The sequence below is a fragment of the Nannospalax galili genome, unplaced genomic scaffold, assembly GCF_000622305.1.
Source record: "Nannospalax galili isolate Female #2095 unplaced genomic scaffold, S.galili_v1.0 scaffold405, whole genome shotgun sequence".
NCBI lineage: Eukaryota > Metazoa > Chordata > Mammalia > Rodentia > Spalacidae > Nannospalax > Nannospalax galili.
The window spans coordinates 3,244,567-3,272,006 of NW_008354532.1; the positions used below are offsets into that span (position 1 = coordinate 3,244,567).

General features: G+C 39.6%; 1 protein-coding gene across 7 annotated transcripts in view; it reads left to right on the forward strand.

The window, feature by feature from the left end:
- Nucleotides 1-27,440, forward strand: part of Wdfy3 (WD repeat and FYVE domain containing 3) — a 269,996-nt gene that overhangs the window by 210,270 nt on the left and 32,286 nt on the right. For 6 of the 7 annotated variants that reach the window (XM_017802846.2, XM_029555330.1, XM_029555331.1 and 3 more), the window contains 10 exons: nt 5,689-5,742; nt 7,925-8,093; nt 12,579-12,742; nt 16,628-16,776; nt 18,127-18,247; nt 19,014-19,099; nt 21,531-21,611; nt 23,483-23,537; nt 23,801-23,920; nt 27,143-27,260. In XM_017802846.2, coding sequence (XP_017658335.1) covers nt 5,689-5,742; nt 7,925-8,093; nt 12,579-12,742; nt 16,628-16,776; nt 18,127-18,247; nt 19,014-19,099; nt 21,531-21,611; nt 23,483-23,537; nt 23,801-23,920; nt 27,143-27,260 — 1,117 coding nt within the window. The remainder of the gene's footprint in view (nt 1-5,688; nt 5,743-7,924; nt 8,094-12,578; nt 12,743-16,627; nt 16,777-18,126; nt 18,248-19,013; nt 19,100-21,530; nt 21,612-23,482; nt 23,538-23,800; nt 23,921-27,142; nt 27,261-27,440) is intronic. The other variant, XM_017802849.2, reaches the window with a different exon arrangement.

A 27,440-nucleotide genomic window follows, 5' to 3' on the forward strand; every position in this document is an offset into this window, starting at 1 on the left:
TGAGTTGTTTTTCCAATAACTATAATGCTTTTTTACCTTATTTGTATCTTCTCCTTCTTTGAACAGTCTTGTTATTTTATACAAGTATATATAAACTTCAATATCAGATAGAAACAAAGCAACCTGTTCATGGCTCACACCTAAGCCTCTGTAACCAAGCATGTTACCGGAGCAAAGGAGCCCACAGTCTATCAGAACTTTAAAAGCACCCAGTGAGAAGGTAGCCTGTGGAGTTAGTTTTTGACAGATGGGTTATATATTAGAAAATGTAGGGGCTGGAGAGATGGCTCAGCGAATAAGAACACTGTTCTTGCAGAAGACCCTGGTTCAAATCCCAGCATCCACATGGCAGCTAACAACTGTCCATAACTCCAGTTCCAGGGGATCCAACAGTCTCTTCTGTCCTGTGCAGGCATTGCAACAACACTGGTGCACTTACCTACATGCAGGCAATTACATGCATACACATAAAATAAAAATAATAAATTAAAAAAAAGAAAAAAAGAAAATGTAAGGCAGATAACAGTTTATGCTGTTCTCACTACAGTGAAATCATTCTCAGAGTGAGTCCCTGTGGATCAGCACTACCTGACTGTGTCTGAAAAGCACAGTAAGTTAGATGTCCCACAGAGAAAGCTACATGCAGTTTCATTATGTCTCACAAGAAGTCTCTGAATTCCAGTTATTATTATCCCTATTTTACACATAAGGAAGTAGAAATGTTATGGAAGTCTTCTAGGTTAGAGCTGTAAAATAGTAGATTGAGCTATGAGTGTAGATACCGAGCCCTTTAGTAGTTAAATAACTTGAAAAAGAAACGATTACGTCCCAGCATGATGGCACAAGACTGTAATCACATCATTTGAGAAGCAGAAGAAGAAGGTCATGGGTTCAAAGCCATGCTGGACTGCATAGTCTATGTAGTAAGACCATGGCGGGGCGGGAGAGAGAAGAGAGGAGAGAGGAAAGAGAAGGGAGGAAAGGAGGGCAGGGAGGAAGGAGTAGGAGAGGAAGAGGGGGAAGGAGGAAGGGAGGAGGGAGGGAGGGATGGAAGGAAGAGGGAGGGAGGGAAAGAAGAAAAGGATTCTGGTATTTGTCTATTTTGCACCATTGTCCATAGCTGGTAAATTATTCCAGACAGAAATCATTTCATAAGTTTTGCCTCTCTAATGTTGAGTGTCTAGTATAGAATAAATGTTTAGTAAATCACTAATACTGTCTCCTTTAAGTTATAGATTTTTTTCTGTTGCTTCCTGTTCAGCATTCTATAGAATTTTTTTTTCTTTTTTCTTTTTTTTTTGTTTTGTTTTGTTTTGTTGTTTTTTTGAGACAGGATTTCCCTGTAGCCCCAGCTGGCCTAGAATTTGCTATATAAAACAGGCTGGCTTCAATCTCATGATCTGCCCCTGCCTGCAGAATGCTGCAATTAAAGGTGTGTACCACCGTGCCTAGGTGTAGAATTTTCTTAATTCTGAAATGTCTTCACTAATTGAAACTAGGAATGAAAATGAATGGGGGTGAGGGATGTCAGTGCAGGCAAATGATAGCAAAGTATAATCATACGTATATTTGAAAATACCATAATGAAATTCATTATTTTATATATTTTAAAAATAAATTTAAGGGGCTGGAGAGATGGCTCAGTGGTTAAGAGCACTGACTGCTCTTGCAGAGGACCTGGGTTTGATTCCCAGCACCCACATGGCAGCTACGAACCATCCTTAAGTCCAGTTCAGGGGAATTCCAAAGCCCTCTTCTGACCTCCACAGCACTGCACGACACAGGTGCACTCACATACATGCAGGCGATACACACATAAAAATAAATTTAAATTACTTTCTACTAAAAAGAGCTAGAAGCATTTTTCTGAGCCCTTAAGTTAACAGAGTTTAGGGAAAGACTTGAGTAATTTATTAGGGCAAGGTTTTGAAGCGAGCCCATAAGAAGTAAGCCCCATTGAGACTGAGCTTTGTTACCCTCATAGTGAGTACACCTCTGTCTTCAGCTGTATTAAATCTTGCTTCTCAGAGTTAGAGACCAGTCAGTTCTTCCGTTCCAGATCCCTTAAACTCTGGTAATAGATGCTCATAAAATATAACAAAAGGTTCTTACAATATAACAGGTGTGTGCCAACCTGAAAATTGCTTTTAAAGATTGTTGACAGGCAAACTGGGCTTCTCTGGAGCAAGGGTAAAGGAGCTGACCTTTCACCTTCTGCTGAGCCCGAGTACCACTGTTTCTAAGCAGTGTTTGCATTGTTTGTTCTGTTGCTGAAGTTGAAGAATACAATGGTGAATAAAAAGCTAATCTCTTATTTTAAATCTTTGTGTTAGAAATTTAGTTAATGATTATTAGATATTAAATTAGTGATTATTTCTTTAGTTTATTAAGATTTTATTAAACCTTTGAGGGGGCCTAGGCATTTTGTTCGTGGGGAACGAGGCAATAGGGGTGAGACAGGGTCTCATAGGGCCCAGACTGGCCTCTAACTTAACTATGTAGGCAAGGATGTCTTTGACCCTCCTGATCTTCCTGACTCTGCCTTTCATGTGCTGGGATTACATGCATGTGCTGCCAAGCCGAGCTTGGCTTTCAGTTTTTGAAGCAGGGTCTTTTTGCTGGGTGTGGTGGAGAGTGCCTTTAATCCCAGCACTCGGGAGGCAGAGGCAGGCTGATCTCTGAATTCAAGGCCAACCAGCTGGGGCTATAGGGAAACCCTGTCTTGAAAAGACTACCCTCCCCCCAAAAAGAAAAAAACAGGGTCTCTTTATGTAGATCAGGCTACCCTCAAACTCAAAATCCTCCTGCCTCCACCTCTGAAACACTGAGAGATGTTTCTTAAACCTTGATAGTATCGCATACTATATTTTTAGAATGGCTTATTTCTCTAAGTTTTGAACTTTATTTCTTGATAATTTTGAAGTTTATTTCTAGGATGTAAAATATATTTTGTTGGTTCATATGCCATGGACTTTAAAGCTTTAAAAGCTTACAAACTAAAATGATTATAACAAAATAACTAGTAGTAATCATTAATGCCTTTGAGAAAACTCAATTAAAAAATTATCAAGGCAGGCGGATCTTTGTGAGTTCAAGGCCAGCCTGGTCTACATAGTGAGTTCCAGGACAGCTGGGGCTACAAGGAGACCCTGTCTCAAAAGACAAAAAAAAAAAAAAATTATCAATTAAGTAGGATAATTTCTGAGTTTTCACTTGAAAATAATCTATCCTGTCTGCACAGGGACTGTTTATGGAGTATAGCGCTTTTCACAATTAAAGCAGTTTGTGTTGAGTTGTACTGTTATTGCATATTTTACATGATATATCAGTTATAGTGAGTGCTAGGATGTCAGCCTAGGTTATAATGACAACATTAAACCTGGACTCATTGCTCTGCGTCCTAAAGCAAGAGAATAAGATCCTGGCTCAGCAGAAAAAGGCACTTTTCACCAATCCTGACCACCTGAGTTTAATCCCTGAAACCACATGGTAGAAGGAGAGGACAGACTCCTGCAAGTTGTTTTCTGACCACACATGCGCCATTCTAGGTACATGGGGTGTGGGTATACACATACACGCAAAATGTAATTTTTAAATTTTTAAATAAGATACTGTATTTTTCCACCTAAATTATAGCATTTAAATATTAAAGTAGATTTTAATTATATAGGCCCCTTATTTTTACAGATTAATAATTTCAAATGAACCTGCTATTTTTTGCAAAGATCAGTGTGGTAAAAACAGCTGTATACCTATTAATATGGCATTGCTCGGGGATTCCTTTTCTGACTGAAGGAGTCTCTTGTATCTGCCTCTACACCGTTGTTATATGATATGGAACTCAAGCTAAACACTCATTTGGGAAACTCAGTTGACAGCATGATATGGAGGAATAGATTTCTATATGACCATAATTATAATTATGGTGACTTAAAAGGGAATCATTTAATGGCAAATATGAATGGAATACCAAAAATGTGGTATTAAATTGTAGACCTTTTCATAAAACAAGCAACTCAGTGAGTTGATGAACAAATGTATATGAAGCCAGTACTGTACCATGAACAGGTGTTATGAAGTACTCTGTCCACTTCTGGCTGGGGCTTCACAGTAGAACATGTGGTAAATATCAGAGTTGGGTTTGAGAGTAGTAATCAATCCATGTTGTTGTATTTATTTATCTCATATCGCATCTATCCTGCAGTCTTTTAATGAACTTCAGTGTTAACTGAATGTTAAAACATTTCTTGGCCGGACGTGGAGGCACACGTCTTTAATCCCAACATTCGGGAGGCAGAGGTAGGCGGATCTCTGTGAGTTCAAGGCCAGCCTGGTCTCCGTAGTGAATCCAGGACAGCTGGGACTACAGGGAGACCCTGTCTCAAAAAGACAAAAAAAAAAAAATCTCTATTATTAGAGTTCAGTATTTTTTATTCTTATGTGAGTGTTTGCCTATATGGTTACCACAGGCATGTCTGGTGTCCAAGGAGTCAGAAAAGGGTGGCAGATCCCCCGAAACTGTAGTTACAAGTGGTTGTATGCTGGGAACCAAGCGCCGGTCTTTTGCAAGAGTAGCAAGTGCTGTTAACCACTGAGTCATCTCTCTAGGCCCTGAGTTCAATATTTTTATAAGTTTTTTATTGAGGTAAATCCAAAATGCCTTGAAATACACAAGCTTTGAAGCAAGATCAAACCAAAGTCCCTGCTGTATCACTGAGCTACACCCCTAGTCCCACTTCATGATTTTTTTCACTGTTGAATTTTATGACCTGATTTTGCCTTTAAAATATTTTTACTTAGTGCTGGGTATGATGGATTAATCCTGGATTATTCTTCGGTATAAAATGCATATTTTCTTTAAAAGTAGAAAAGTCACTGAAACCATGTGAAGTATTTGAAAGTGTCCTAATAGTCCAGTGTCTGTTTTCCCTGTGGAAGCAAACATTTGTAGAAGCATGTTTACTGTAGGGAAAATTCCCGAAGTCATCTTCAAACACAGACCATGAAGAGGAAGACAACTTAGAAGCTCTCCTTGACTGAGTTTCTGTCTACACAGAAGCTGCACAGCCATTTCAGGAGAAATTGCTTAGTTCTTCGAGAACTTTTCGTTTGGGGCTGATGATCCAGTCTGCCTTTCGGCCAGTGCCAGGTGGTGTCTGTGAGATACTAAAGGACTATATTCTGGGCTTTTGTTACAGGGTGTTATTTCACTGAAAAGCACTCAATGTTTTATGTGATGGGAGGTATTGTAGACAACAGCTTAAATCACATGAGTTACAACACAGATTTGGGGAATACAGGCAAAGGAGCATGGTACATGAGGTTCTCCTAGCCAGATTTTGATTTTTCCTTTTGGAGGCATATAGTTGCCTTTACGGCATCCATGTTGGTAGTGATCTGTACTGAAGTTTTTGGTGTGATATTTGAAAGTCTGGCTACTCAGTAGCATTGAAACTTTTGATGTTTTTATGTTACTTGAAACTTTGATCTTTGCTTGCTGAGAAATAACCACAGATGCTAAATGATTATATAAGCTGCTGAGTAGTCAGGCTTTGAGTGAGTTGAGTACATCTTCTGTATTTCTTATAGGCCTCAAGAAAAATTTAGTTTTGTGTTCTTTATATGTTTTGTTTTTTTTTTTGTTTTGTTTTTTTTCTGATGTGTCTATACTTAATACCCTGTTTTCAGTCTGAGATTCCAAGTAAACAGCCTGAGACACCCGATGATATCATTCCTCAAAAGGTAAAACACTAATTACCACAAAAAGAATGCAAACTACTTGCAGTTTTGTTTTTTTGCTGTTGCCTTTTTTTTTAAGTGCATGATAGACTAGACTAACTTAAAGACTGGTTTTGAGTTTGCTCTTCTGTAAGTTTTCTGGAGTTGAGAAGCTGGGGCTCTTCATGCTGAGATATCCTCCCCTTTCTCGGCCATGTTCCACTTTCTAGGGTTTATCCGCTGCTCACTAACAGGCGGGTGTCCATGACTGTATTCCACGTGTACTGCTTCATGCATAACTAACCAGCTGCAAGGCGTTAGTGATGGGCAGCCTGGCATCCTCGGCTTTTTTTTTTTCCCAATTATTCACATAATTGTTTTAAATAGCAAGAATTCAATATTATTCTTTTAAAATAATTTTAAAATAAATTCATTTCAATCAGAAGACATTAATGAAAACTAAATGTATGATCACTTTCTGAAGTGCAATTTTAATTTATTTCTTAATGGGTATTTGTTTTTCATTGTTTTTATTTTCCAGAAAGATTCGGTACATTCAGGATAGATGGAGAAATGTACCTCAACACATTTTGGGAAGACTTCTTGTAATCCAAGTTCAAGTTTATATCTGAAGTCAATAATGAAGTAGATAATGTTCCCTATCTATTAATAGTCTTGCCCATCACTAACTATGCCATCATCCTTTAAAATAAATTTGGCAGGTGGTACTCCTGTTACTGCCTAGCCTGCTGCCCCTTGTGGTGTCCTGTTTTTCCTTCAGTCTAACAAAGGCTTAGCCACTTCGAGTTAATATGATTGTTATGCTTCATGCAGAACAACTGTTATGCTCTAAGTTTTTATCTTTCTTTCACTTTAAAAGAATATTGCAGTGTTTTTGTTAGTTTTCCCATCAGCTAGAACTTCCCATTATTTAATATTATTTTCTACCTTTCCCAGTATCATGTAATGTTTTCCATCCCATTGCTGCATAGCCCTCCTGAGTTTGCCTATAGCTCTCTCAGTCCCTGGTTCTGCCCCTGGATTTAAAAGAAGGGCAAAGTAGCCTCCGTTCGGTAGCTTTTTTTGATCATTTGTTAAGTATTTCAGCCTAAATATTCCACCCAGTTGGGTGCTTGTTTTCTATTTTAATTGGAAATCAGTTTGAATAGTGTGCAAAAAGTGGGATTCTTTATTGAATATCTTTATTCATAGGAAAGGAGAAATAATATTAGAGGAAGTTAAAGCATATTCAAATTCCATCTTTTAAAAAAATTTAATCCAAAATCTGAGTCTAATTCTGATCTTAGCAGTCTACATACATATACATTTTTGCTTTATGGTTTTAAACCTTGTAGGGCATTTTAGCCATAACTTTCTCCTCATATATGATTTTAAGAAGGAAAACAAGTTTAGGTCAGTTGGAGAGCCTATTTTTAGAATAAAGATTATTTTGTGAAAGACATATTCTTCTATTGTGTGCCAGAACTTTGGATCATTTATTATATTTTTAGGTAATTAATTTCTTCATCAGGATTAAATTATATATGTTTGCTATATACCCTTTATGTTACCAGACAGTACCAGACAATAACAGAAGGTACCGGCTTGTCTTGCAGGCTAGCTAGAGAGCACCACCTAGTGTTGAGTGTGTCTTCTGCGTTGAGTCAGGATGCAGAAGCTGAAGGTGTTGGCCATTTCCAACCTGGGAACCTGGGACTGCAGGATGGAATAGTGTAGTTCTGATTCTCTTCCTCCAAGTATCTGAAGTAAACACTTGCAGAATGTCCCAAGCGAATGAACATCCTTCAGGCCTGATCTACTCTCTTTATGTTGGGCTGATGCAGGGCTCAGTCTCCCCAGACTGGATGGCCTTGTTGCAGCCTGCTGCCACTCACAGTTGGCATGCTCTTCTCTACTGCCTGGAGAGGTCAGCAGTTCCAGAACATTGTTTGGTTAGAAATTGTCTATTTCTGTGTGGGAAAGACTGAAACTGCTCATGTTATTCAATTTTGTCTTTTTACAAACTGCGGATTTTTTAAATGGAGCAACTTAACCCAGAAGTCTGTATATTTACTGTATAGTCATATAGTCTGTGAAAAGCCCCTAAAAATTAGGAACACTGAGAACTCTTGACAACATACCTATCCTCAAGAAGCTTGCATTTCAGTTGTTGAAAACTGAGTCATTTTCTCTTGTTATTTCTTAGAAACCCGCTCGGTACAGAAGAGCCATAAGCTATGACAGTAAAGAATACTACATGCGCCTGGCCTCTGGCAACCCAGCCATTGTCCAGGATGCCATTGTAGAGACTTCAGAAGGTGAAGCCACCCAGCAAGAACCAGAGCACGGTGAAGACACCATTGCCAAGGTCAAAGGTGAGCCTCACTCTTTAATCTAGATTTAAAATCATTTTGGAGCATTCCTTCTACATGACTTTATATAAAAGTATGCTGGAAAGATGACTCAGAGTTGGGAGCACAGATTGTTCTTGCAGAAGACCCAGATTCAAATCCCAGCACCCACATGGCAACTAACAGCTGTCTGTAACTCTAGTTCCAGGGAATCTGACGACTTCTTTCCTTCACAGGCATTGCATAACACGGATGCATTTACATACATGCAGGCAATACATGCATACACATAAGATAAAATAATTTTTTTGCCAAAGTATGCACATCTGTAAGCAGGAGGGCCAACCTTAACAGTGTCTATACATGCATTACCACTGCACCTTTCTTAAAGCTCCAGCATGCGAACTGAAGAGACTGTCTCTCGTCCCCATAGATGGATACCAATGTCATATGCTTATTGGCTTAATAACTTTTTATTGTATTTGGCAGAACACCCAGTGACACCTGATTTTTAAGCAGCTTAAGAAATAATTACAAAATTAAGACAGTTAATAAATGCATCATTGGTACATTAGCCAATAGTAAAAAATAATGGCCTTTGTTTCCATTGCTGTGAGAAGTCATCTCAAATCTCAACTTCCAGAGCTAAGTAGATGATGAATTTGATTAAAATAACCATGTGCTTTCTGATTCTATAGTGTTACATATGTGTGCTTTCTCTCCCTTCCTGCAGTGTGTGTATGAGCTGTGCTTTAGCAAATCCTATCTAGGATAGGATTACTCTGAGCCCTCTCTGACTCCTGCCTGTACATGGCACGCGGCTTACCTCTCTTATACAAGTTGATTTTTTTTTTTCCCCACTGCTGTATGTCTTTTCCTTTATTTTGTTTTGTTTTGTTGTTGATTGTTTTTTGACAGGGTCTTCCTGGTCACAGCTGGCCTGAAAGTCATGATGTGAACCAGAGTGGCCTTGATCTCACCAAGATCCACCTGCCTCTGCCTGGGATTAAAGGCTCATGCCACCATGCCCGGCATGTATATCTTTTCTTTTGAATTTGTAAGTTTTCTTAAAGCCAGAGATTTTTTTTTTTTTTTGGTCCTTTTGAGACAGGGTCTCCCTGTAGCCCCAGCTGGCCTAGATTCGCTATGGAGACCAGGCTGACCTCGAACTCCCAGAGATCCACCTGCCTCTGCCTCCTGAGTGCCGGGATTAAAGGCGTGTGCCACCATGCCTGGTGCCAGAGATATTTTTTAATGGTGCATGTGTATGCATGCATACCCATGTGCACATATGTGCAGGTGCAAGTACACATGTGTGTGTGTGCATTTGGAAGCCAGAAGTCAACCTCAGGAGTTATAAATGGTTGTCATCCACCATGTAGGTGCGAGGAGCTGAACCCAGGTCCTCTGCAAGAGGAGCCACAATTCTTAATCGCTGAGCCATCTCTTAAGCCTCTCCAGCCCCTCCTCAGTGCTTTATATGTTTACAACACTACATCCAGCTTTTTATGCATGTGCTGTGGATCAAACGTGGGTCCTGACTTGTGTGGTGAGCACTTTACCAACTGTACTAATGCCTCAGTCAAATAGTATTTCTTTTCACCTCATTTTGTTGGCACATGCCTAGGACAAAATAAGGGTCCAATCAATGTTGAATATGTAAATCAATCTACTGCTTTTCACTTTTTTTAATGTGTCTGATTGACCATCAACTCAAAAATGTTTGCATTTTCTAAAAATGAAGCCCTGGAGTATAAGTTAATAACTTTTTGTGTGTTTGTTTTGTTTTGCTTGGGGTTTCTTGTTTTCATTTTGTTGTTGGGCTTTTTTGTTTGTTTGTTTTTGGTCTTTTTGAGACAGGGTCTCCCTTCAGCACCAGCTGGCCCAGAATTCACTTATGTAGACCAGGCTAGCCTTGAATTCACAGAGATCCACCTGCCTCTGCCTCCTGAGTGCTGGGATTGAAGGTGTGTGCCACCATGCCCAGCTTTTTGTTGTTATTTTGAGACAATGAGCATCATTGTGTAGCTCTGGCTAGCCTGGAATTTGCTATGTAAACCAGTCTGTCCTCTTACAAAGATCTGCCTTTCTTTACTGGGATTAAAGGTATGTACCAGCACACCTAGCTAAAATTAAGAGCTTTTAACTAAAAGTTCTAAATTAAAAGAGTAGATTAGGGGCTGGAGAGATTGCTAAGAGGTTAAGAGCACTGACTGCTCTTGCAGAGGACCCGGGTTCGAGTCCCAGCACACACACGGTGGCTATGAACAGTCCTTAACTCCAGTTCCAGGGGAATCGGAAGCCCTCTTCTGACCTCCACAGCCACAGCATTTCACGACACGGGTGCACTCACATACATGCAGGCATTGCACTCATACATATAAAATAAAAATGATACATAAAATAACAAAAAAGAGTAGATTAATATTCAGTATTAAAATTGTTAATAAAAATAAGCTTGAAATCTAATGGATTAAAAAACTCATCAGTTGTGACCATGTCAATGAAAAATACCTTATAATATTATCACTTTCCCTAGTGTTCAAACACACATATTGTCTCTCTCCTGATGACTTCCAACTTAACTAAGCATTTCATCAACAGCTCAACATTTTCACAGAATTGTGTAATTGTAATAGAGTAGAGGATAAACCCTCCGCTTCTGTTTACACTACACCATTACTGCTGTGGAGCTGGCTTAAAGCATGGTTCCTAGGTATAAGCCAAGCTGTGACCCACAGTTAGTCAGATAACTTGGGTTTGGGTCATTTGTTTGTAACTTCTAGCCTTATTTATCTAATTTATAATTGAGCTTAAAAAAATCGCAAATATTGGTATTTGTATTGGTAATTGCTAGTATAGATGAGGTGTTACTTTAGATATAGAATTGGAGTTTTGAGTCATTAACCAAAGACAGAGCAGCTGTATGCTATTCTCCATGTGGGTGTTCTCTGCAGGTGTTTATCTCTCCTGGTTATTTATCATGCTCATTCATCTCTTCTCAAGGCAAAGCCAAGCCTCTGGTCACTAGTGTCCAATGGGTAAGATTCTTATAGGCTCATTTACACTTTCCCAAAATTCTGAGAGCAATGTATAACATTAATTTTGATGGTACAACTAAGGAACATTAAGTCATTAAATGTGATTTTAGAGTACATTTTGAGAGCATCTAATATTTTAGGATCTCACTGGTTACTGCCGTCAATTGAACTTAATTTTTTCTACTGTGATTTTTAATGAAGTTATTCAAATATAAACAGTAAAAGATTTCCTTAATTAATCTTCAAATTAATGATTTGTGCCTGTGTTATTAAAAACGTTCTATTCCTGTTCCTTCTAACCTGATGTTTGGACTAAGTTCATTCATGTACAAAGAACCATATTGCTCCCTTGAAATTAGGCTTGAAATAGTCTCCATGAGCCCTCCAAGTAAGTTAAAATGTGTTTATAAGTTGCTACCTTTATCTTTGCAACAGTGATTGATCATTCACAGTATCTCCTCAGTGCCACCTATAAACAGCACATTCTTTCTACTAGTTATGCTGATCTCTGTTTATTGCAATCATCTGACTTTCCTGGGAATTTACTCTGTATAATAATGGTCCTATGCAGTTTGTATTTATTACTTCATTTAGTCCTTCAACAATTCTCTGAGGTAGATAGTATTCTTACTCCAATTTTGTAGAGGAGAAAAACCAAGGTTCACAAAAGACAAATAATTCCCCCAGACTTTGAAGCTGTTTCACTCCCAAGCCTTTGCCGCTGACCACTGAATAATGCTGCCCCCGTACCTTGTAGAATTTTCTCATTGGAAATGTACAAAAGGGACTATGCACTAGTTAGCTTTTTGCTGCTGTGACAAATCCCTAAGAGCAGTCAACTTATAGAGAGTTTATTTGGTAGTGGGGGGAGAGGTGGCTTAACGATTAAGAGCACTGACTGCTCTTGCAGAGGACTCAGGTTCAAATCCCAGCACCCCCATGGCAGCTAACAACCATCCATAACTCCAGTTCTAGGAGATCTGACACCATCTTCTGACCTCCATGGACAATGCACAATATGGGTTCATTTATATACATGCAGGTATAACACTCATTCACATAAAATAAGAATAAATCAAAAACATTTTTTTAGAAAGTTTATTTGGGTGCATGGATTAAGAGGCCTCAGCACATGGTTGGCTGTTCCCATTGGTTTGGGGTCTATGGCAAGGGAACAGGACCCACATGGGAAAGCAGAGCTGCTTACCTCTGTCAGCCACGAGACAGACAGACAGACAGGAAGGGGCTGGGATCTAAATATCCCAGCTCTCAAGAGCTCATCTCCCCATAGCCTAATTTGCTCCCAGTAGGTCCCACCTCTTAAAAGAATCCCCCCTACCCCCCGCTCTTCCACCAGCCACTGGTACCAGACCAGTGGGCCACCTAAATTATAGTCGACTCATGAAGCTGAACTGTTCCCACATGGCCGCTACAGTGTCATGTGACCCTGTTGGTTTCTGTACCTTAGGCCTGGTCAAGCCTCCTCTGAAACGCTCTCGGTCTGCACCTGATGGAGGAGATGAGGAGACTCAGGAGCAGCTCCAAGACCAGATTGCTGAGAGCAGCTCCATAGAAGAAGAAGAGAAAACAGACAATGCCACCTTGCTGCGCCTGTTAGAGGAAGGAGAAAAGGTACTGTGCTTCGATGTATGAGGGTTGTTTTTAAGTAACACTATAAGACAGGGTGGGAGAGTTTCTAAGATAAAGATTTTAGCCTCTGTAATACAGTAGAAAAGAACTTTGTGATTCCTCACTCTACTTCCCTTATGGTTGAGGGTTTTCTGATCTCTAGAAACTAAACAGTAGAAAGTTTCATCAGATATTAGGTTAACAATTGGCACCTAATTCACTCTTCTGCGACACCCATTGTTAGACCACAGCTCTTAGAATTCTCTTTCAAGTCTCTGTAGATAAGCCTTTTAGTTATGTTGGCCTTGCTGGGTTTGTTTTACATCTCCATAACTCTAGTTACCACATACATATAACAGATTTTCAACTCCAGCCTTGTATCTAAGCCCTGTTCTTCACTCACCAAAAACCATGATGCCTTCTCCCTCCTAGGTCCTGAGCACCTGCAGCATCATGCTTGTTGCATTCAGCTCATTGCAGCCAGTGTGTTTTTTAGCTCTGTACTTTACTCATACTGCTTTTTCTGACAAAATACCCCTTCCCCTTTGCTTGCATCACCTCTAGCCTGATAACTCCTGTGTGCCTATTTATCTGGAAGTCTGTAATTCTCACGTGGTGGGAGCCTTTCTGTCTGTCTTGCCCTCTCAGTCTTGGTTAGAAGGCCCTCCCTCTATGCTTTTATACTGCCTGTGGGTCTCTTGTCAAAGTCATTTGTTCTCAAGACCTAGGAAGGAGAAGGTATTGTCTCTTCCCCTGACTGCTGCTTATAAGCAGCACTGTGTCTTCATATCCCATTGCCTTATATGAGTACAATGATTCCAATCACACAGCTTTCAGTGACAGAGTAAATAGCTATAGGAAGGAAAGAAGGAAGGGTAAAAGGAAGGAAGAAAAGAGGGAAGTTACTGTATATTGAGTATCACTCTAAAATGCTGTCTTTATTTTTGCCTATTCACATTAGCTCTTGATTTAACCCTTAAGATCAATCCTACTTCAGGACATAGTAATAAGAAGCTGGTGTGTAATTAAAATAATTCTGTTCAGATAATATGCCCTGCATAATTCTGAGTGAAATTATAAAAAGTCGTGTAACTATGAAACTGCATCTATTCAGAAAGGAGCTTGACAGAGAGAGAGAGAGAGAGAGAGAGAGAGAGAGAGAGAGAGAGAGAGACTGACTCCTGTGGTCCATGTCTTCTCCGATGCTATCTCACTAGTTTTTAGCATTTGAAACCTTTGCAAGCTATAGCCTTATGATGCCAGCCTCTCTATCTTCCTCCTTCCCTTCCCCCATATTGCATTACAATAGTTATTTTAAAAGTAAGTCAGGTTGACTTACTCAGTGACTTAGCAGAGCTCAGTGGTAAAATGTGTATCTCACATTATGAAGCCTGGGTTTTTTTAATATTTTATTATTTTTATTTTATGTGTATGAATGTATTGTCTGCATGCATGTAATTGCACCAAGGTCAGAAGAGGGCTTCGGATCCCCTGGAACTGGGTTTATGGATGGTTGTCAGCCATCATTTGAGTACTGAGAATCAAACCCGGTTCTCTGCAAGAGCATCCAGTGTTTTTAACCACTGAGCCAACTCTCTAGCCCCAAAGCCTAGGTTTTATCCCCAGCACCACAGAACAAAATTTTTTAAGTTTAGCTGGGGTGGGGTCTGTGCTGTTAGCTAAGTCGGTAGAGTGTTTGCCTAGCACACATGAAGTCCTGGGCTAGATCCCTAGCACATCATAGGTCAACTGTACTGGTGCAGACCTATAATCCTAATATTCAGAAGGTAGAGGCAATAGGATCAGGAGTCGAAGGTCTTCTATGGCTACCTAGGCAGTTTGAGACTAGCCTTGGATACATGAGGCCATGTTTCAAAAAGATAAAAAAATTTTAAGTATGCCTAGATTTTCTTACCATCAGTGTCCTCTTTTATTTTTGACGTGATTCAAACAGCAGTGAAAATTGACTCATACTTAGATATTTGATAAAACTTATTAATGCTTTTATCTTAATTTTTATCTTTTAAATTTTATTTCCAGTTGACAAATAATTGTATACATCTTAAGGGTATAATATGATAATAGCTCTGATCTATAAACATATTCGGTCAAGCTAATTAATTTACTCATCCTCTCATCAGTGTTTTATAGCAAGGAAGTTAATACATCACTAAAACTTACCTCTACTCTACATAAAACTTTGTACCCAGCCAGGTATGGTGGCGCACACCTTTGATCCCAGCACTTAGGAGGCAGAAGCAGGCAGATCTCTATGAATTCAAGGCCAGCCTGGACCAGGCAGTCTACATAGTGAGTTCCAGGCCAGCTGGGGCTACACGGAAATCTTGTCTCAAAAAAAAAAAAAGGCCAAAAAAAGAATTTAATTTAAAAAAATACTTTGTACCCTTTGATAAACATCTTTCCTTTTCTTTTTTTTCTTTCTTTCTTTTTTTTAATGTGTATGCATGTATTGCCTGCATGTAGGTAAGTGCACCTGTGTCATGCGATGCCCGCGGAGGTCAGAAGAGGCTGTCGGATCCCCTGGGGCTGGAGTTATGAACAGGTGTTAGCTGCCATGTGGGTGCTGGGATTCGAACCTGGGTCTTCTGCAAGAACAACCAGTGTTCTTAACCACTGAGCCATCTCTCCAGCCCTCATCTTTCATTTTCTAATCCTGTCCCCACAATCTCTAGTCACCAGCATTGTATTTTATTTTCGTTTTTCAAACGTTTATTCTCCTGAGTACGTCTTCTCTGTAATCACTTTGTTAGAATGGTACAGGAACTGTATTCAAACTGACGTTCATTTGGCATTTGTTTGACCCTGATTTACTTGCTGATTTTTTTCCCTTTGACTTGTGTTGAAGTGAGTTGAAGCAAGAAAGAACTTTTGCTAAGAATTAGCTACTTAACTTTTGAAAAGAAAACAATACTCACATTGAGAGATTTAATAACCTGTTCTCCTATGAGGAAATAGTGCTTCGGCCAAGCTTGTCTTTTCACAGTGTCCTAACAGACTGTTCCCGAGGCAGAGGTCAGGTGCAGGGAGAGGGACTTGTCCCATCATTGAGTTCCAGGGAGGGTCATATAAGACAGTGAGCTCTGTGGAAGAGAAGACTGCTGGCGGTTCTAATGTGGTGATACCGCTTGCCTCGTTTAAGTCTCACAACAAGCCCATGATTTAGATTAGGAACAAACACATGAAAGCAGAGGCTCAGAGAATTTGAGAACCCTGGTGAAATCTACAGGGAATTTAGCAGCAGGCTGGAAACTTGCCCAGAGCTCAGAAGCCTGGCAGAGCTTTTTCACAGTGTGTCATCTTGTCGTTTAATCTCCTTGAATGAATGCCTCAAACCCCTGTCCTGCCAAGCTTATATCTGTGCCCCCGTGACAGCAGGAGCCTCAGTTAACTCATTCCTCACTTACCAATCCAAGCACACATGTGCCTGGCATTGTAGTAGGTAGGGCCCTAGGTGGGGTGCAGGCTGGATTGATGATATGGGTAATGGTTGACTGCTATTACCAAAGGCATCTTCAAACAGATTTCACGTAAACTCATTTTAGACATGCTTGAACTGAGTTCAGTATGCTTAGCACAGGGCTTACTGAAACCGTAACAGAAAAGAAAGATTGAACTTTTTAAAAGTTCATTTAAAAAAAGATCTGAGAGAGATGGGTTGTGCTCTGCCATCTTGGACTGGCAGCAGCAGGTCAGGAAGCCACAGCCAGAATAGGAAAAAAGCCCAATGGTGCCCACACCTTTGTAAGTGCCCCCTTACTGCCATCCTATGCTCTGTTAGGAAGCCCAATAAATCCCTTTGTTCCCTAAAAAAAAGATCTGAACTTTTAAAAAAGTTCATTAAAGAATATTTGTGACTTTTCTTTGTAGATTCAACACATGTACCGCTGTGCCCGAGTCCAGGGCCTGGACACCAGTGAGGGCCTGCTTCTTTTTGGTAAAGAGCATTTTTATGTGATTGATGGATTTACCATGACAGCAACCAGGGAAATAAGAGATATTGAAACTTTACCTCCAAAGTAAGTAAATGAATGTAGAAACACAAAGAAAAACTGTCTTTAGATGAAATAAAACATATTTGCATTTTTTCTTTTTTAATACAAAACCTACGTTTTAAGTAATACTATCTCTCAGTTTCGTGTGTGCCTGTCATTACATATTCTTAAGTACAATATTGTCATTTCAGTGTACTAAGAAAAAAATGCTTATTTATCAAAATGAAAACAGGATTTTATTTCTTTATATCATTAGCATTATATACAGAGTAGTTTAACCATTATACAGTCATGTATATGTGCATTATGAGTCTATAAAAGCGGTTTAAAAAATATCAATATAAAGGCTGGAGGGATGACTCAGGATAAGAACATTTGCTACACAAGCATGAGGGCCTGAGTTTGGATCCCGTACATTCATAAAAAGCTGGGTGTGGCCACACATGCACCTGTAACCCCTATAGGCAGAGACAGAAGTTTCACTGGGGCTTATTGGCTGCCAGCCTAGCTCCAGGTCCAGTGAGAGACCATCTCAAAGGAATAAAGCAGAGTGCAATAGAGTTGGACACCTGATGTCATCCCCTAGCTTCCATGCCCCTGTGTACACTTGCATATATACCACATACACAGAGTTGTAGAGAAACATGCAGGTTGCTACACAATACTCTTAATGAAGGAATGTTGCTATGTACTTTGACTCTCCTAGAAGTGGTGTAATTGAATCCCACTCTTCCTTCCCTTCTCCCAGTCCTAGGGTGGAGTGATTGTCAGTAATGGAAAACTCAGAAGACACACGACCACTGGCCTTTCTCTCTTCTTTCTCATTTTGAATACCTAGCACTGCTGATACAGATAGGTCTCTCTATCTCACTCCGAGGAGATAATTCAAATATTTACTTCCTTCAGCAGTCAGAGCCACATTATGATTTTCATGAACCTTTCTTCCATGTTAAAGAAAAAAATTAAAAATCATATTTTGTGATTCTTGAAAAAATTTAAAAATTATGTTTTGTGACTCAGTATAAAGCTAGGTATATATTAAAATGTTTTCTTCTAGTGTAGTCTTTTTCTTCTGATTTTGAAAAAAGTAAAACCTTCTGGGGGATCCCAGAAGTTTGTTGGTCTATCTCTGTGCCAGCATCTGTTTGATAGAAAAGCTGGTCCTGACAACAGTGAAATTTTTAATTGTATCCATCAAAGGAAGTCCTTGTGTGCTCGACAGCTGACAGATTATTCTCTTAATCACATTTTTAAATGAAAATTCTGATACATTGTATCTTCTAGTCTTATGTTAAAAATTGCATTTCCTTTGTTGAACAGGGACTTTATCTCTTCTTGTGTTTCTGTTTATTTCCTTTTTGTGCCTACCAACAGTATGCATGAGCCAATTATCCCTAGAGGAGCCAGACAAGGCCCCAGTCAACTCAAGAGAACATGCAGCATTTTTGCTTATGAGGATATCAAGGAGGTTCATAAGCGGAGGTATCTCCTGCAGGTGTGTTGATGTCCTTGTATGAAGTTCATCATGCTATTCTTCTGTTCAGAAAATGTCCTATTTTAAAATGGGTACATGTCATAAAAACCCTCTGTAGCATCTGTGTTATCCTCTAGAGAACACAGATCCCAGGAGTGCACAGAGATGTAGAACGCATCTCCATTTTGTTAAACTCTGCCTAGAATTTGAACAGTACCTTCACTATTGAAACCTCTGTATAGCTTTCTAAGTCAACATATAAATAAAATAACAGGTGCTAGAGAAATGGCTCAGCGGTTAAGATAACTGGTTGATCTTGCAGAGGACCCAGGTTCGATTCCCAGCACCCACATGACAGCTAACAACTGCCTGAACTTCAGTTTCAGGGGATCCAACACCCTCCTCTGACCTCTACAGGCATTGCACATGGGTGCACCAACCCACATACAGGCAATACACTCATACACATAAAATTAAAAATTAAAATTAAAATATTTTTAAAAATAAAATTATATCATTTTAGTAGTCTACTAAAATGATATAATTAGTAGAAACATAATTTCATAAAAAAAAAATTATTTTATTGCATGGTTTATGACCATAAGTCATTAGTTCTTTATGATGTCTCAAAGAACTAATAAAAACTGAGGAAGAAAAATTAGAGAATTCCAAAATATTCTTCAGTCAAGAAATTCTTCAATATGGTAGATATTCATAGTAGAAAAGTTAATATGTGAACTTATGATCTTCTGTTTCATCTTAATGTTTTTCTCTCTGATCATTTCAGCCTATTGCTGTTGAAGTTTTCTCTGGAGATGGCCGGAATTACCTCCTTGCTTTTCAGAAGGGAATTCGGAATAAAGTCTACCAAAGGTCTTGTTCATTAGTAATTTCTTATACAGTATTATGGGAAGAGATGGGAGTTGGGGGACCCCAGCCTCGTCAGCTAGTTGCTTAAAATCCAGAATTTAGACACTAAGTCAGCATCTTTGAAGAGGTGTTTGTTTCATTTTCCCCAGCCTCTTGAAATAGGATCCATCTAACTAGACTTGAGAATGATGCCAATTCTCTAATGAAATCACCTTTTTTTTCCTACTGGTAATTTGATAGAAACCATCAAAAGCTACTTTTATCTCAAAATATAGGAGAAAACTACTTTTATCTCAAAGTATAGGAGAAAGAAACTGTCACCTAAAGGGTAATATTTCAGCCAGTCGTGGTGATGCACGCCTTTAATCCCTGCACTCAGGAGGCAGAGGCAAATGGATCTCTGTGAGGTTGGGCCAGCCTGGTTTATATAGAGAATTCCAGTCTAGCTGGGGCTACAGAGAGACCCTGTCTCAAAAAACAAACATACAAAAACCAAAAGCAAAAGTAAAATTTCAATGGGCTGGTGAGATGGCTCAGGCTTGTAAAGGTACTTGCTGCCAAAGCCTGATGACTTCGGTTCAATCCCCAGAACCCATCAAAAGTAAAAGGAGAGAACAAACCCCACAGGGTTGTCCTCTGACCCTCCACACACACAACCATTGTATGTGCATTCACCCTCACATACATACATACACACATAATAATAAAATAAATAGTTTTTAAAATAATACTTTAGGTTCAAAAAGCTCCCTCTTCCTCCATATCAAAATGGAGACAATCCCATTCCTTACTATGGAGTTCAAGAACTGAGTTCCTCAGAAATAGTATTCCTCTCTGGTCTTAGAAGGAAAGTTGGATATCTTCATTCAGGAAAAAGGAGCATAGCTAATTAAAACTATTGTTCCAATCTAAGCATACTTTATTATTGGTGAACGTATCTAAAATAGTATGTACTCCTGGTGCTTGAAGGAATTTCTGTTAGACATGTGACTAGTAAGGCTTTGCACAACTGATCACAGAGATGAGAGCCCTGCCCTTATTCGCTGAAGGGTGCTGTAGTTCCTGGCCATTCCTTTGCTATTAGGAGTTGTGTGCTTATTTTCGTGAGGAATAAATAGTGCCATACAGCGTATCACTGCATCAGTCCCCTGTCCATGGTGGCTGCCTGCCAAGATGATCCTCAAGAGACCAGAAACTGCAGGTAGTACCAAATCTGTACATAGGTTGCTTGTAGCCCATCTATACATCTATCTCAAAGCTTGACTTAGAACAACAAAAATAAGTTGGAAAAACTATAGTAATATATTATAATAAAAGTTATCTAAAACATGAATTATTGATTTCTGGAATTTTCCATTCAATATTTTTGACCAGTTTGCCAAAGGTAATGGAAACTGCAGAAAGCAAAGCTGTAAATAATGATACACTACCGTAATGTCTGTGAGCACTTGTAAAATGAGGTGTCCTTCAATGCAGACCCTGGATGTGCTGACCAGTAACCCCAGACTCCTCTCCCATGTGACAGGAGGTAGGAAAGTGACCAAAGTTCACCTTTCCTCATATGACTTACCAGTTTCTAAAGGTAGTACTGGTCAGCATCAGGAAATAACTTGTTCTTCCTAACTGCAGGTTGCTGTGAAGAAATGAGTTTGTCTTTCTCTGAGAAATTTCTGTGAATATGCCAACTTCAAGGTCAATATCTATTCTGGGAATTTTCCCTCAATACTTTTTTGCATTTAAAACATTTATAAATTGACATCAGGATCAACTCTAAAAACAGCTCCTGACACTGTCACATAAAAGTTGTATCTTAAATGTCTCTTCATTCCTTTGGTGAAGTCTGTGTTCTAGCATCTGTTCAGCTGTTGTCTTGCCTGCTCTCAAATAACTCGCTGGAATCACTCGTTAGGACTTCATTGGCTGACTCAGTTCCCGAAGATCTGTGTTTCAAAGCCCCTCCCCAAGCCCCATACTCACTTGTAACAGACTAGGTAAAGGTACAAAGCAGGATTACACTATAGGCTTTTCTGTTTAGTGTTCTAGTATGTATTCTCTGTCTGCCATTTTCTGGTTAATGGGAAGGTCATGCAACAATAAAGACGTAATGAATAAAAAAAATAAATAAAATTTAAAAAAAAAGTTTAGGGGCTGGAGAGATGGCTCAGCGGTTAAGAACACTGGCTGTTCTTGCAGAAGACCCGGGTTCAGATCCCAGCACCTACATGGCAGCTAACAACTGCCTGCAACTCCAGTCCCTGGGGATCCGACAGCCTCTTCTGACCTCCATGGGCGTGACACGGGTGCACTTACCTATGTGCAAGCAATACACACATACATATAAAATAAAAAATAAAATTTTAAAAAAGACATAATGAATCATCTTTGTTTGAGCTTCTAGTAGGTCCCTACTGAGACTTCATTTTCAATTTCCTAGGTTTTTGGCAGTGGTACCATCTCTCACTGACAGCTCGGAGTCTGTCTCTGGGCAGAGACCGAATACCAGCGTGGAACAAGGGTAGGTAGTGTGTTCCTTACAGGAGATTTCTCTGTGGTGAGGTATTTATTTCTCTTCTGTTTGTTTTCAGTTGCCCAGCCTTCCTTTCCCTTTCATTCTCTTTTTCTGCACAGAAGCCCATCAGTGGTTCCTCTTACAGCTTCTTTTAATCTTAGAAGGTTCTGGGTTAGACAGTATTTTAAGGCTGCATATAACCTGCACTGTTTACAGTCACTCAGTGACATTCCACTAGGAAGGAAGCAGAGTTTTGAGAGTACAATTTAACTGTTATAAAGCACACCAAAAAGACATTAAAACTTAGTAGAGATTCTGTCCTTTATAAATTAAATTTTGTTCCAATCTGTGTGCATCAAAATATCATTGTTAGCAGATTAAAAAAATGCTAATATATGCTTTTGTTAACCTCAGAGACATGTTCTAGAAGTTCCAAATAATTTGTCCTATTAATATAAATACAAAGTGAAAAGTTTCCTTAAACCTTTTTCCTTATAAGCAGATTGCTAGCACTTTTACCTGCCTCAGTCATCTCAAATTTGATGTTCCATCATGCTTGCTGTCTTTGCCAAGTTGCAGTTCTTAAGGAGCATTTACCATTTCAAGGCAACCAGCAGAAATGTGTTTCTAACTTTAGTCTTCCTTTTTCAGTTGTCTTCTCTCTTACAAAGCTGAGAAGTGTTCCTAGCTGTTTTCCGAAAGAGGGTATATTGTATATTCAGTTTGCTCGATTGAAGGAGTTTATAGAGAAATGGAAATGTGCTTGTATGACTGAGCTAGATGTATTTACCAGTGTATATTGCATATTCAGTTTGCACAGTTAAAGGAATTTATATAGAAATGGAAATGGTACTTGTACTACTGAGCGAAGTGTGTTTACCACCAAAGACATCTAGATCTATTGGTTCTCTCTCAGATAGTAAAGTAATAAATACTTTCCTCACAATCCTTTGACCAATTATAAATTATCACTTTTATAAAGCTTATAACTCTTAAATAGGATTTTATAATATTCTAATGAGGTGTACTACCCTAAAAGTAGTATATAAATTTTGTAATGAACTGAGTGACAATATACATTTTCATATTTTCAATTACTTATTCAGTATCTGGTCTAGGAGATCATATATACCCACCATGTGCAAATTATTGCGTGTTTCATTTCTTCTGCTAAATATCTTTGGGTCTGTTTGCATAGGGATTATAGTGAACATTGGAAAGTTGGGGTGGATCTGTGTTTTTCCAGGTCTTTAAACCATGACCAACAATGACACAAATACATTACATCCCAGGACAGACAACTGAATCATAAAAAGTGAAACAGTTCACAGAAAATACCTTCCATTAGTTTATGAGATGCCTTCTGAGTCTCCATTTTCTTTTGGTTCAGATATTTCACATTTCAACGAGTTCATCAACTGTCCTCTAAAGTGATTTCATGACCCCCACTAACAGGTCCTCTGTGGTCCGAAATATCTTGTGGACCAGGTGACTTAAACTTTTCAACTGTAGTGCTTCTCAGATTTAAAACCGTGTTACCTATAATTTATTCTATATTTTTAAATATTTTTATTGATTCTTAGAGAATTTTATGTAATGTCATCTTGTTTTGATTTAAGACAGGATCTCATTATAACAGGATCTCACAGAGGTCCACCAGCCTCTGCCTCCTGAATGCTGAAATCAATGGCATGCACCATCGTGCCTGGCCATATAATGTATTTTGAACATATTCAGGCTCCCCTCCCCCATCTCTACCCCCACCCTATTACTCACCCCCACTTTATGGTCTTTATTATTATCTTTCTTTTTTTAAAGGCCTAATTTGTATTTCAAGTTTAATTTGTATTCTCCAAATGCTCTTGTATTTTTTTTAGATCTGGATTGCTTAGTACTTTGGTTGGAGAAAAATCTGTGACTCAGAGATGGGAGGTAAGCATAATACGAATAGAATCTTCTTTAGCAACTTATAAGTCAAGAAGCACTTATATGATCAGAAGCACTTTCATAGTGCCTAAAATGTATATCATAGAGAAAAGATTATTTTTTTCATTTTTTGTTTTTTAAATGGGGGAAATGGTGTTTTGTTGTTCTAAAATCTTTATTTTTAAAAATGTCCATTTTGCATATAAATTTTTTTTCAACAGCAGAAACAATTGATTACTCTAAGCTGTATCTTTATTATCTTTCCTAAGAGAGGTGAAATCAGCAACTTCCAGTACTTGATGCACTTGAACACTCTGGCGGGTAGATCCTACAATGACCTCATGCAGTACCCTGTCTTCCCCTGGATCCTTGCAGACTACGACTCAGAGGTAAACCTCAATTCATGTGACCCAGGGTAATACATTTTCAAAAACAAAAACTATTTCAAGTTCCCATGTATTTGCCCTGCAGTTTAATGTTCTCTAATGCTCATTGGTGCTTTATGTAATGAAAACCGAAAGAGACTGAGCTTGGACATATACAAAGATTAGATAGTTCAGTCCCTCACTGGGTATTGGCAACTAACTCACAATCCCTTTCAGTTTCCTTTAGTGCTGATCAGTTTGCATCCATTCATAAGCATCAGAAACCATCTTTGCAGTTGGAATTGTTTGCTAGAAAGAAATGTTAAGTGACCCTTTCCATGAAATATTACTGTCACCTAAAAAATTCTCATACTTTTCTGAGACACATAAGGAGGTTTCTCAGAGCTGAATATCTCTATCATGCTTGGGCATCAAAATAACAGCATACCGCACGTATATTCTCTCCCCTCTCTGCCTTATTACTGATGATAGAGGTGAGATTAGTTCCTAAGAACCAGGATTCAGTAAAACAAGAGAAACTTGGCCCTTCATAAACAACAACCAGAAAAAGATTAGTCACTTTCAAAATTAAAAATTTCATTGGGCCAGGCATGGTGGCGCACGCCTTTAATCCCAGCACTCAGGAGGCAGGCGGATCTCTGTGAGTTCAAGGCCAGCCTGGTCTACATGCTGAGTTCCAGGACAGCTGGGGCTACAGGGAGACTGTCTCAAAAAGAAAAAAAAAAAAAAAAAAATTCATTGGACTTTGTCTCTCATTAGAGATGTTGAATCCACAGGCATTTTATGCACCATCTAACTATGAAGAAAAATGAAGTTCTGGTCACGAGAAAATATTAGTTTATTTTAATAAAGAATAGAAAATGGACCCTATCGGTGCAGGCGTGACTAAGTACACTTGTGTGAATCTGTATACCTAATTTACATTTGGGTGAACGAATGCATCTTACAAGGAGTTCAGAAAGAAAGGCTCACAAAATGAAAATATTCTTCCTTTAAGTTAACCTATAGAAAGTATCAGGAAATCCAAAATCAATGCATTTTTGCAAGGAAGGAATAAGGGACCACAGCATCATGGATGTCAGTGTGTGTCGTACAGGACAGGAGCATTGCATACTATTACTGAACCTTCGGTCTTCTATTTCATTCTCTTGACAGTTGCGGCCCTCACTATAGCCCATCTTAGGAAATGGCAGCACTCTCCATACTGCCCTGTTAGTGCCCAAGGCCCACCTACCTCTAAATACCCTTCTACGGTCCTTCTTCATCAGCTTTGCCAAGATCGCTTCAGTCCCGGAGCCTCTCACTAGACCATTGGCCCAGGCTTTTGACTGCATTCCTCCTCTTTCTCCCCTGCATGGCTCTCCATACCATAACTAGCTTCCAGAAACACAGGTTTCATTGACCTATCCCCTATGGGCCTGCGGGGATCTCAGGGCGCCAGCTGCTAGGGGTGGCGCCAGTCTCCTGCGCGCACCTGGGAAGCGGCGGGTCCCGGCTTGTCTGCTCTCCGCGTTGCTGGCGGGTCCCTGCTTCTCCGCATCTCTGTGGGTCTCTGCTACCAGGGCTGGCCCACCGGGGCTGGCCTGGTCGAGTTCCGTCAGCTGCCGGGTCACAAGGAGAGGTGCGGGAGGGCTGAAGCTGGATTTCCGAGAGTAGATGGCTGGATCGTAGGCAGTAAGACACAGAACTCAGCTCAGTCAGTGGTACAGCCCCTTTATTCAGTGACTCAGTTCGGCTCCAAGTCTTAGTGATCCAGCTCCGATTAATTGGGGAAAACCAGGATATTTTATACTGTGGGTGTAGTGGTAAAAGCCTTAGCTGATAGGTACTTTTAGGATGCCTCATTTACATAGGGCAGTGGGCTTCTATCAGGCTATCAAACAACGCCTGATTAAAACCTGGTAGCTCCTGTGCTGGAGGGCATGTATCTGTGCCGGAGGGCATGTATCTTGTGACGGGGCATTTCAAAAGTAAGTCAGGGAGGAGAGCAGAAGGCGCCCCGCTGAGAAGAGGAGTTTCCCCAATCACGACGAGCCAGCTTGTGTCTATCCGGACATGGGGAGACTGCTACCCTAAACAGCAGGGGTCCCCAACAATCCCCTATTTACAATTACTCAGAGAAATGCCCAGCTCCCTCTTCTTCCTCAATAGCTTTTATCATGTGTTCCGCCCTGCCTGGAATTCCAGAATCTGTCTTTCACAGTTCTGTCTACCTGGCTAGCTTCCCTGCATCTTTGGAGTCACACACAAACACCACCTCTGATGGGAAGCCTCTGTTCTCCTCTCCTGTCTGCTTTTATTCCCATTCGGCATCAGCTCTGTGTCATGGTTCTTTTTCCCTTTTAATCATGCCACTTTTGTTTACAACGTAGTATGCTCATATTTGTCTGACCCTACTAGATTTTGAGGTCCCGAGCACAGAGACTCCTTACAGATCTCTTAAATCCCAATTTCTCGAACAAAGATTGGTACTTAGCCAGGACAAATGCAGTAAGTAAGCTTATTATATTCATTATTTGGATTCGTTTCTTGTGCCTAAAACTTTTAAAATATGTTTGGCAAAGTTGTTCAGTCATGATGCCCTATGAAAAGAACATAACATTCCACAGGCACATATTTCAAATTTCTACTTTTAAAACATCTAAGGGAGTAAATTTTGGTTTTCTTTTGAATATGTGAAGGTTGACTAGAGATGAACTTTTATAATAAAACCAGTATTGAACTGAAAGAATTCATTGAATATGGAAGTCACTTAATACAGTATAATGAACTGGTTACTGGGTGTTAATTTATTTCATCTTCAAAACACCTACAAGAAGAAAGTGCTCAGGAATGAAGTTGGAAGGAATTTGGAGGGGGCAGGGGGAAGCATAGAAAGATTCAGTCCTCCAGTCATAGGAATGAGGGGAATAATGTTGAACGAGACCTTGTGTGTCTGCCATGGCCTGCTGCTAGATTCTTCTGAGAACTGGAAGCATTTTTCCTGTTATGCTTCCTCCCTAAAACCTAGATCCTGAGTTGTCTTCAAACTGTGCCACTTACCAATCTTCGGTGTGCCTGAATGTAAGGTGTAGATAGACATTCTGCATATTGCATTGTTTTGGAGTCAGTTTCTGCCTGCTCCAATCCACAGATGCTATTCCTGTAAATTACACCCACAGCATCTACACTAGGGAGAGTAGAGGGTGTCTGATAACTTGTGCTGGGTTTTGTTTTACATTTCAGGAGGTTGATCTTACTAATCCCAAGACATTTAGAAACCTGGCTAAGCCAATGGGAGCACAGACAGATGAACGACTGGCCCAGTACAAGAAGCGGTACAAAGACTGGGAGGACCCTAATGGTACGGAGCTTCTGCTATTGGCCTTTGTATTTCAGTTTGGTGGTCTGGCAACTTTGCAAACCTCTTCAAGTCACTGATATGTCATGTCTGTATATTATATGTGCGCACCTACATGTGGGTTATTACAGTAGAAAAATCAGATTTTGCATGCAAATTTTTGGCCCTCTCTGTAAGACATTT